The sequence below is a fragment of the Bison bison genome, unplaced genomic scaffold, assembly GCF_000754665.1.
Source record: "Bison bison bison isolate TAMUID 2011002044 unplaced genomic scaffold, Bison_UMD1.0 scf7180017864063, whole genome shotgun sequence".
Taxonomy (NCBI): Eukaryota; Metazoa; Chordata; class Mammalia; order Artiodactyla; family Bovidae; genus Bison; species Bison bison.
The window spans coordinates 15,851,843-15,863,372 of record NW_011494635.1 but is presented as its reverse complement, the minus strand read 5'-3'; the positions used below and the strand labels follow the sequence as shown (position 1 = coordinate 15,863,372).

The 11,530-nt window shown below is 61.5% G+C and overlaps 1 protein-coding gene across 1 annotated transcript in view; it reads right to left on the bottom strand.

The window, feature by feature from the left end:
• Positions 1-11,530, bottom strand: part of CHRNA4 (cholinergic receptor, nicotinic, alpha 4 (neuronal)) — a gene marked incomplete at its 5' end in the record, with an annotated part of 12,907 nt that extends 1,377 nt beyond the window's left edge. The window contains 5 exons of the mRNA XM_010836649.1: positions 1,663-2,998; positions 6,053-6,162; positions 6,249-6,293; positions 9,893-10,044; positions 11,476-11,530. Coding sequence (XP_010834951.1) covers positions 1,663-2,998; positions 6,053-6,162; positions 6,249-6,293; positions 9,893-10,044; positions 11,476-11,530 — 1,698 coding nt within the window. The remainder of the gene's footprint in view (positions 1-1,662; positions 2,999-6,052; positions 6,163-6,248; positions 6,294-9,892; positions 10,045-11,475) is intronic.

The window sequence follows — 11,530 nt, the reverse complement described above, 5'->3', positions numbered from 1 at the left end:
CCCACCTGGGGTGCCCCCAGACAAAGCCTTAGGGAGGCCACAGGCGGGTCCTGGGTGGGTGGTTGTCAGCACTTGAGTGACCAGAAAGGAGGGGCACCTGGGCTCGGGCCCGCTGGACCCTAGCAGGGCCCACAGGCCTGGCCAAGGGCAGGCTCAGCCTCCCATTTTGGGGGCCTTGAGAGAAAGAGAACTTTTCACTGTGGTTTTCTGCTCTGATGTTTAAAGTAATCAGCTGCATCGTGACAGTTTTAAGCCAAAGCTGAAAGGGCCGAGTTTATTCTCGGGTAACCAGAGCAAATGGGGTCACTTGTAAGCCAGGGAGTGACAGGACCCTCTGTTCTATGAAGCAGCCAGTGGTGCTGCCGCATCCGAGCAGGAGCAGTCTTTCCAGCCGCCCCCTCGGAGGTTGAAACACTGCTCACAAAGCCGCCCAGCCCCCATCCCAGGTCGGTTCCTCTGAAGTTGCTTTGCTTCCCAGAACCTGGGCACAATGTCGGAACCAGAACCAGGTTGTGACAGCTGGGCCTGTGATGCGGATGGAGGGGTCTGGGGACAAGGGGCTGGCCCTGCACTAAGAACCACTGGGCGCCTCCGAGATCCTGGTGACACTTCAAAGGCATCGATCTCTTCTCAGCAGCCCCTCAGACCCACACATCAGAGCTCCTCAAGAACTGGGGAACACAACGGGCCCAGAGCCAGCGTCTCCTGGTGGAACCTTCCAGAAACCCTTGGATGACTTCACAACCCCTTGGGATTCAGAGGGCAGCTAGGAGACTGACTCGCTTTTAGGTGGGGTGGCCCAGCCACAGGACAGACAGTCCCCAGGGATCATGTGTGTCTGGGAAACGATCACGGGCTGTTCCCGAGGAGGCAGAGGGATGAAGAGGTCGGGGAGGGAACAGCAGTGTCTTGCCTGCCCACAGGCCTTCGTTCCTGCAGGAGGAAGCTGATGTGGGGCAAGGTCACAGCCCAGGTTGAGCGGCCAGTAATGACCAAGCAGACTGAGCGGTGCCCTCCCCCACCAGCCTATGTGCTCCCCTGCCCCACCCCACCCAGGATCTGAACTGGGGCTTGGCCCTCAGCCTGGACTCACCCTTGCAGTCCCTGACTCCACAGGGCCCTGATTATGACCCGTGTCTGAGCACCTGCCCTGCTCATCCAGACCTCAGGCGCCCTCTCTCTGGCCAAGCACGAGGGTGCTGGCCAGAGGGTCCTGTGTGCCAGGCCTGATTTCTCCTCTCCCCGTGCTAGGCCACAGAGGCCACTCAATCTCATCCCATCTCCTTTCAGCACCTCTCACCGCAGACCCTCCCCGGGGGGCCCACAGCAGGGTGGGGGGCACTTGAGGTCAAGGGAGGTGCTCACCAGGTGCAGATGGCGCTGGGGGCTGCCTAACACCCCACCTGCAGGCAGGCTCCTTGTGCCCTGAAGCCCAAAGGAGACACAAGAGGTCCACTCTGCTCCAACAGGGCCACAACTGGGGGTACCTCCTGCCCCCAAGCTGATGGAGGCTTGGGGCACAGGGAACAGCCGGGTTGGGGTCCTGGTTTCTCTGTCTTTCACCAGTCACCTCCTCCTTCAAAGTGGATGGGGTGGTGGGGCCCCATGACATGGACAGGGCAGCGGGTCCCCCCCCTACAGGTGGCTGTGGTGGAGACTTACCGAGAAGTCTGTGTCTTCCGCCTTCAGGTGGTCTGCGATGTACTGGACGCCCTCCACCGCCCGTGCCAGGGCTGGCGACAGGGGCAGGGGTGGTGCTCTGGTGCTGGAGTTCTTGAGCGTGGCATTTGGGGCCCCCGGCTCCTTCCTGCACTGGCATTTGCAGGAGGCAGCCTGGTCTGGGGGCGGGAGCTCGGCTGAGGGGGCCTTGGTCGGAGAGGACGGGGAGCTATCCGCCAGGTGGGCGGCCGGTGAGGCGGCCTCCTCTCGCGGCCCGCAGTACTGAATGCTCCGGGACCGGCACCGCACACCGTCCTCCACCGCTTTGCTGGGGCTGGACACATGCTGGACACTTAGGGACCGGCTTTTGGTGAGCCCTGGGGCCTGGGTGCCAGTGAGTGGACGGCAGGGCCCAGGAGATAGGCAGGGGCTGGCCTTCTCGGTCTCTGAAGGCTGCAGAGTCGGCACCTGGTCAGAGGGTGTTGTACGGGCTGGCTGGGGTTTGATGGGCTGGTCCACCCCACAGGTCAGGGACGGAGACCGGGCGGGCTCCCCCTGGGGCTCTGGCCAGAAGTGCGGAGTGCTGGCCGCCTTGTGCATGGACTCGATGAGCCGCCGGCAGTGGTCCTTGACCACAGACGGCCGCTTCATGAAGAGCAGGCGCGGCACGATGTCCAGGAAGACGCGGCGGACCCAGGCGGGCATGGTGTGTGTGCGTGGGGAGCGGTGGTGCACGTTGAGCACGAAGACGGTGATGATGATGGAGAGCGTGACGAAGATCATGGTGAAGAGCAGGTATTCGCCGATGAGCGGGATGACCAGCGAGGTGGATGGGATGATCTCGGTGATGAGCAGCAGGAAGACAGTGAGCGATAGCAACACGGAGATGCAGAGGGTGATCTTCTCGCCGCACTCGGAGGGCAGGTAGAAGACAAGCACGGTGAGGCAGGAGATGAGCAGGCAGGGGATGATGAGGTTGATGGTGTAGAAGAGCGGCAGGCGCCGGATGATGAAGGCGTAGGTGATGTCCGAGTAGACCTCCGCGCAGCACTCGTACTTGCGTGTGTTGTAGGTGCCCACGGCGTCCACGATGACCCACTCACCGCTGTCCCAGAAGTCCAGCTGGTCCACGCGGCTGTGCATGCTCACCAGGTCAATCTTGGCCTTGTCGTAGGTCCAGGACCCGAACTTCATGGTGCAGTTCTGCTGGTCGAAGGGGAAGAAGGTGACGTCGATGCTGCAGGAGCTCTTGTAGATGGCTGGGGGCGTCCACTGCACCCGGCCGTCGTGGAAGAGGTGGGCCTTGGTCAGGTGGGTGACGGCAAAGTCCCCGTCCGCGCTGGGCAGGAGAGAGAGGTGGTGGGTGAGGCACCCGACACCTGAGGTCCAGAGCTCTCATGCCTCTGCCCACTACACCCACCCTCACTTCACAGTGAGGCCTCGCCCGGGACCAGACAGCTCTGGGCTCATTGCTCATGGTGCCCATGTCCAGCTCATTGCTCCCCTGCCCACCTTGCTGTTTCCCCTGCCCTTGGGGGTCACATGCCGTGGAGACTGTCTCAGCAGCCCACACCACACTTGACATCCAAGCCTGACCATGGTGATGACCACGAATATTTGGGGGCTAGAAGGGCCATCCATGCCACATCTGGAGCCCCTGATGCACTAGTGGCCCCAGGGCAGCACACAGAGTGCCTCGTTCCCTGTGGTCACCCTGGAGCTGGACAGAAATCTGACCTGTCTTACCACCTTCTCCTGCTCCAGGCCAGCATTTTCTCCCCCACAGATCCCCCCAAACCTAGAGGCGAGAACCCCCTTCTTGCACAGGTGAAGACTCTGGGGCCCAACAAGGAAAAGACTGGGCCTCCCAGAGGGGGATGTGGACTCCAGCCATCACATCCCAGGCCCTCAGCCCTCCTGCCAGTTCCTTGGCCTCGGGGCTCCCTGTCCACAGACCTGGCAGGCAACAGAGCTAGGGGCTGCTATCCTGGCCCAGGCCTGGGTCTCCCAGGGACAGCCGTCTAAGATGCCCATGGTGAGGAGAGGGGCATATTGACGCCATGGGGGACCTGGGGACACCTGCCCACAGTCTGCTGAGAACACTGCCTGCCCCCAGGGTCAGCCACTCTCTCCTCTGCTGCTGGAAGTGCCCAGTCCCTAGTCTGAGTCCCAAGCTGTTATTGCCTGGGCCAGGAGGGCCCTCTCTCAGCCTGTTTCCCTGCAAGGCCTGAGCTGCCCACACTGACCACACGGGGCACCCACAGGCAGGTGAGGGAGCAACTGTCCTGGGCTTCGACTCTGAAATGCTGACAGGAGACCTCTCCTCCTCCCACTGGGGACAGCCCCACAGACACTAGTCTCTGAGCCCATGTCTTCACGCTCCTGTGCTAAGGGCACTTCCACCCCGGGCTGGTCCCTTACTCTGCATGTGGGACTCTGGGACCCAGCCGCCCAGGGCAACCCCAGGAAGAAGGAGCTTTCCCAAGGAAAGCTGTCACCACCCCCACCTCCCTGCCACCCCACTCCGCCCCCATCACCACTCTAGGAAGTCCTACCCCTCCCCCACAGTGGGCTTTGCATGCCAGGGGACAAAGCACCCCCCAGAAGCTGGCCCAGCAAGCCCAGGGGGAGTGGTCATTGGGACAGCTTGTGGGGAAGAGGTCAACCCTGCCCGTCAGATTCCTGCTCTAGGCCAAAGACGCCATCCACATGAGGCCCTCTGCCTGGCAGGCCAGTGGAGGGAAGCCCCTGTGGACAGCACGGCCTCACGTGCACTCCCTCCAGCCTCGAAGGGGTACCCCCAAAGCTCTCAGAAAAGCCACCCTCAACCCTTCCCCTTGCCTAGCAGCCCGCGCTGACCACTGGGCCACAAGCAAGTGCACATGGGCCTGATTCCTGGAAATAGGCCTCCCCAGTGGCCATCTGGCCAACATCACCACCAGCCCTGGGCTCCATCCCTGCCCACGCCCAACCCCCTCCAAAGAGGGCCTTGGTGCCAGCCTCCATCCGCAAGGGAAGCTAGGGGTCCAACCTGCTACCTCTGGGTCTCGGTAGGGAGTCTAGAGAGGGAAGGGGCTGGGCTGCCATCCTGGGGGCTGTATGCCTCCCAGACCTGCTTATTGGTCTCGGTTGAGCAGTCACAGAGCACGATGCTCCCCTGGGTCCCAGAGTCCTGACCCTGGTCCCTGTGTTCTGGGTCAGAGAGGTTCAGGCAGATTCAGTGTTGGGTCCCCTAGGGGCTTGGGGAGCTGAGTGGGGACTCCGGGGGGCCTTAGGGGGCCTGGAGGATTCCAGGGCTCAGAGTCTGACTGGGCAGCTTGCAGAGGGAAAACAGAGAGTCTGCTCCGCCTCCCACTCTCCAAGCGACCCCCCTTAATGCATCCCTAAAACCCTCTCCTCCACGTGCGGCCGCTCTCCCTGCTGCCATTACTGGAATCAATTAAGCTGCAAGTGGAGCCCAGTCATTCTTAATCAAATAGCATTTGTAGGTCAGGCCCAAGCCCGGGGCCCAGGAAGGCTTTTGTGCAGAAGCACCGGGGTCTGGGTGGGAGGGCAGGGGGCTGTGGGCAGGGGGACCAAGTGCTGCCATTGGCTGTGTTCATCAGTGCTGTGGGGCCGCAGCCATCCAGAGCCTGGGTCTTCCAGCATGGATTCAGCTCTGGGTGAGCTGGCCTGGCAATGACACAGCAGAGACCAGGGACACGGTAGGCTGTCAGGCTGCCCCGAGGTCAAGGACCCAGCCAAGGTCCCGGGAAAGGACAAGTTCAAGGAGGCCAGCCCTCTGGAGCCCATGTCTGCCATGGCAGTGCCCATAGCCCCCTGGCCCCCCAGCACAGAAACACTCTCCAGAGATGAGATTTCAGCTCAGCTCCCACAGCTGGGACACAGCCCTGACAGAGGCTTTGTTTGCGGAGGGTGATGAGCTGGGGTTTGGGGACTTTCGGTGATGTCTGTGCCAGGAGCACAGATGGAGGGGCAGGGGAGGGCGGGGACAGGCATGCTGTTCTGGGGGCTCCCTCTCCACTCCCCTACCCTGCCCTCTGCTCCAGGACTGGGTGACCAATGTGCAGGGGCCCAGCCTCCCCAGACAGGGACTGATTTTGGAACCAACTCCAGCCCGAGGGGGAACTGGGAGGGGCCCTGATCCCTTCCTTGCCCTCCAAGAGACTGAGGCCCCAGGGCTGGCACAGGCAGGGAAGGAGCCCTCAGGCACCTGCAGGCCCCCAGAACCCCCATCTCCTTGCCTCTTTGCCCGTCAATGGGCCTCAGCACCCTCTATCTCCGCCTGGGCCCGAGGGCTGAGCTGTCTGCCTCTTGCTCACGCTGGCTTTGGCAGAGATTCCTGGCGGGGACGTGGCTGGATGTGGCCCCACCCACTAAGGCCCCAGCTCACTTGTTGTACAGGACGATGTCTGGCCGCCAGATGAGCTCAGAGGGGATTCGGATGGAAGTCACGTTCTCATAGTCGGCGGGGTCCCAGTGCAGCTTATAGTCGTGCCACTCCTGCGGGAAGAAAGGAAAGAGGGGGGTCAGAAGAGACGGGTAGGGAGAGGATGGGGAGGGGGCAATGAGGGCTCTCTCCCACTCACCTGCTTCACCCACACATTCGTCGTCATCATCTGGTTCTTCTCATCCTAGGGCACGAACGAGAAGAAGGCAGGTTGTGATCCCCTTTGGTTCAGGACACATCTCTCTGGCCAAGCTTCCTTACCCACAAGGACGGGCCAGGGCCGAACATGGGGACTGGGTGACCTCAGGAGGGAGGGAGTGTCTCGCCCCTGGAGGCAACCAAGCCCAGGATGGCAGGCCCAGAGGGGACTGAGGGCCACAGGGTAAGTCCCCTTGACCCTTCTAAGAAGGAAAGTGTGGACAGTGTCCAGCTGACTTTACAGGTGGCTGGGCCTGGCCCTCTCCAGCTACGTAAGTAAGGGTGTATGCAGCACCCAGGGCTCCTAGCTGCTGGAGGAGCTGCCCTCTTCCCAGCAGCCCATGCTGGTCCTGCCCACCTGCATCACTCCCTCCCAGCTGGCCAGCCTGCCCCCTCCACTACCCCTGAGCCACCCACTCACTGGCCAAACTGCCTCTCCAGGCCCAGAGCCTCAGGACCTGGAGGTAGACAGGTGAGGGTCAAGAACAGGTGAGGCGGGAGCAGGAGACCCAGCAGGCTCCTCTACAGGTCACTGAGAAGCCCCCTGCCAGGCGAGAAGGGCTGGAACACACACACCACTCACGCACACTACACACACACACTGACACTCACATACAACACTCACATGCACGCATACACACTGACACACACACAATACACACACACTCACACATACACACAACACTCACACACACACAGCACACACACACTCATACACTCACATACAACACTCACATGCACGCATACACACTGACACACACATACACACTGACACACACACTCACACAATACACACACGCTCACACACTCATATACAACACTCACATGCATGTGTACACACTGACACACACTGACACACCCACACACACATACTCACACACACAATACACACACACTCATACACACACACTCACACATACTCACATACACACACACACTCCCTGCTCCCTCCTCCCCTCTTCCCAGCCCTCCTCCCCTCTTCCCAGCCCTCCTGTTCACTGGACACAGGCAGTCAGACACCAGCACAGGCTGGAGAAGAACGCCAGCCTCTGTGCATGGATGTAGGGGTCCTCTTACCCCACCCTGAACCTGCAGGGACCATGCAGCACCCAGCCCAGGCAGAGGGCAGCTGGGTTGGGGCTGGAGGGGGCTGGCTCCTTGCAAAAGGTTTGGGGTAGGACACTTGCTGCTGATGGAGGGTACTTCTCAGACAGCAGGGTGCCCGCAGGGCCTGAGGGACAGGGACTGTTCCCCTGGGGAGAGTAGAGGGACTGGACACAGGCTCTGGGGGGTGGTGCTTGAACCAGCCTCTCCCCACTTTATGATGGCCCACTTTTTCCCTTGTCGGCTCTAGACCAGGGACACACAGGTCGTCAGGATGACTGCTCAGCCCAAAGAAACGCGAGGATGGTCAAGAAGTGAAGCACCCAGTGCCCAGACCAGGGCTGGGGGCAGATGGTTATTCAAAGGCAAGGCCGGGGAGTCTCCCCTCCTGTCCAGGGGACAAGCCCTGGGTCGGCTGGGTCACGGGAAGGGACCACATCTCCTGCCACCCCAGGTACTGCCTTGGTCCTGATCTCCCTCAGGGCCACCTGGGACATGCCGCCAGAGGACACTGAGGATAAGCATGACCTGAGCAGGGCCCGGACACCACTCCAACGACCTTGACCTTGGCAATGCAGTCCTGCAGTGATGCCGCCCCCACCACCACATCCTTCCATTCCCCCAGGGGAAGCTGGCCCGGCTCTGCCCCATTCCCTGCCCCCAGATCAAGCTTCCAGGTGCCGGGCCTGGCCTCCTTCCCCTTGTGCCCACCCCTCACACACCCCCCTTGCAGCTGTCTACCCGTTCACCCCACCCGTATGAAGTGCCCTTCGTACATTCAGGCACCTGAAACGTTAGTCCAGGGCCCAGAGGTGCCCAGGGATTCCCAGCCTCCTCTGCAGGCGTGAACACACACGAACACACACACACCAGGGCACAAACCTGCAGCAAACACTGCAGCCCTTCAAAGAGTGGGCAGGGAGGCGGCCCCTTCCACAAAAGGCCAGCACCCAGGACAGGCAAGGACGTCTCATCAGCACACGTGTGCAGGAGTGTCCTTGGCCAACTCGGCTGCAGACAGTAGGGCTGGAGCAGCTCCTGTCCAGCCCGGTGCTGCCATGGGGCCACTGGTGGGTCCCACACTGGGGTTTCGGGACTGGTGTGCTCCCGCTGTCTCTCCTGGGCAAACTAGGGAGATGGAGGGGAGGAGGATGCTGCGATGTGGGAGTGGGGGGGATGCTGCAACATGGTGGCCGGGGGACGAGAAAACCCCAGGAGCTCAGGCAGGAGGCCAGGCCACAGTGCAGCTGACCCAGAACATGAAGCCACAGCCATACTGGGAATAGTGTTTACGAACGCAGTGGGTCGGAACCCTCGCCATCCTGAGCTGCCTTCTGGCTGCACCCCAGCCAGGAGTACTTTACAAGAAGCATTTGAGGCTTGGTTCCAGGAGGCCTGAGAGCACAGGCCAGGATGGGAGACTGACCGGGTCTCTCTGCTAATGGGGCGCAAGCATGGCTCTTTCTGTCAGTGTGAACGTGGCCACAGCCCCCACCCTTCACCTCCCAAAGCCCCTCGGATGTTGCTGGCTCACTCATCCCATTCCACAGGTGAGAAGGCCAAGGCCCAGGGGCCACTCAATACACCTGGCACGAGCTGGAAACCAGGATCTCCAGGCTCCAAAACTGGTGGCTCCCCCCCTCACAGAGCCCACTTGGGGTTGGGGTCCTGTCAGGGACATGGGGTGGATATTTGGAGAGATCTACAGCCCCTGGCAGCTCCTCCTGGAACCTGAGCTGACTGGAAACCCCAGTCCAAACCCAGCCAGCCTCAGACCCTCTTGCAGCCAGCAAACCAACTCCTGGAGGACTCCTCCAGGCCAGGCTGGAGCCCACACTCCAAGGCCCTTGGCTGCTGCCCCAGGATGTGCAGCCAACACGCAGTTAGACCCATAGGACAGGCCCCCACCCTGAATGGTCACCCCCACGCCTCCAGAGCTGCAGCCACTCGGAGGCTGGACCTTGACCTCCTCCCAGTAGCCTCCTTGGTCCCCATCCAGGGAAGTAAACTCACCTGACAGCCTGTCTGACTCGCCAGGTTGCCCCATTCCAGACAGGTTGGGGGAGCCTCCTGAGCAAGGTGAAGGTCAAGAGGGGCTGCCAGGGCACCACACGGCCCCACCCTGACCAACTCAGTACCAGGACTTAACCCCAGACCCTGCACTAGCCCCACAGATGAGTCTCCTGCTCTCTGTCTCTGACAGTCACAGCCCTGATCCCCTGCTGCAAATCTGGGCCTTTAAGCTTTTCTACATGGAGAGGGAGGAATGGGCAGGGCCTTGGAGGGCACTGCATGGAACAGTCCTTGCCCCCCGCATTGCTTAGGTGTATGTGCAGGACTCAGGCAGAGCTGGGACTCAAGTGCAGCCCTCCCAGCTCATCCAGCCCGCTGCCCCCAGCCCCAGGGACATCTCCAGGCCTATCCCTCCCTGACACAGGTCGGCCCTGGGTTGCTGACCCCCACCCCATCCCCAGAACCTACCACATCAATGAGCTGCGCGATGGATAGGCCGAAGTGGACAAGAACCGCATCCGAGATGTTAGCCACAGGCCGGGACCACTTATTATAGCCAGAGAAGAGCTTCTTCAGCAGCCGCTCCTCCGCATGAGCCCGGGTCTCTGCATGGCTGCTCACTGGGGGGACACGCGGGTGCGTGGCTCAGGGGAGGGGACAGTGGCCATCCAGGCTGCACCCTTGGGCCTCCTGCCAGGCCTCATTCAGCACTTGGGCTCCCTTCCAGCCCCTCAAAGCACATTCCTCCCTCCTATCTCAGGACCTTTGCACCTGCTGCCATACTTCCGTTCGCAGTTTCTCCTCTACCCCAGGGAAGGGAAGCCTTCTGAGCACTGGGTCCATCACTGTGAGAAGGTATCACTGATGTGATGAGTGCTGACTGGACAACTCCCCATCAGACTGTGACTGCGGGAGAGAAGGGCTCTATCTAGAGCTACTAGCACAGTCCTGAGCACCTTGTCTCAAAGCACAAGGCGGGGGTAACCGCAGGACAAGACGGGGCAGGCCCAGGCAGGGAGAGAAGGACGGGGAGTGAGGGCTCCACCCCTGAGGGTTTCCTGTGGCTGCAGCAACCGCAAGTGATCATCCTGGAAGACCATCCTGGATGCATGAGTGACCTGGCACCCCCAGACTGGCATGCTGCATTCCTGGATGGTCTCTCCTCAATGACCAGGTCTGGAGTGAACCTGGGGAGGGGCTTCCTCATTCAGCCCAGCCCAGTGGCCAATCTGTGGTCTGAGAGCTTCCCTGCCACTCTTGGGCACCTGTGCTTCGACCACTGCATCGTGGAGGGCATCTGAGGGCAGGACAGGAGACCCTTGCTCACCTGCTCCTCTCAGCTCAGTCCTGCTCACCTGGGAGTTACAGCTGGACCCATGAGGGCATTCACAAGTACGTCTGGGATCAGTCCTAGACCCGCAGGACCTTCACTCCCAGCCCAGAGCCCCAGCCTGGTCCCTCTGACAGTACAGTATCTCTCCTTCCTCACTGGGGAGGCCAGAGGATTAAATTCCCTCCACGCACCCCTGAAATAGCAAGGTGGCTTCCCAGGGAATGGGGAGGAGCAGGGGGCTGGAACCTCGACAGTCCTAGTGAGCCTGGGGGAGCAGAAGGGGTTTGGGTGGGGCCCTGCCAAGGGCAGAGACCAGCCCTCTGATTCCCCAGCCCCCAGGGGTCGGGGGTGGGCAGGCATGGTGCAGCCTGCAAGGAAATTGGGCAGAATGGATAAACGGGGGTGGGCCGCACCTCTCTCCATTCAAGTTGAAGCTTCTGGGTCTAGCTCTTGAAACAGCATCTCCCCCACACCCACCCCAATCCTTTTCTTCGAATTGCCGAACAGGTTAACTCTTTCTTCGCCTGGCTCCGCCCGCGCCCGCAGGACAGTCTTTTGCGTCTGGGGGATGCGGGGTTGGGGGAGCCTCCGCAGCTGCCCCGTTGCGAGCACCCGCGGCTTGGGACCGCAGCCAGGAGCCTCCCTCCCTCTGGCTCCGGAGGTCCGAGGCTGCCCTGAACCGGGCGAAAGGGGGTCCTTCCAGCGCCCCGAAACTTACCAGGCAGGAGGCCGGCCCCTAGAAGCAGCAGCAGCAGCGGCGGCAGCGGCGACGT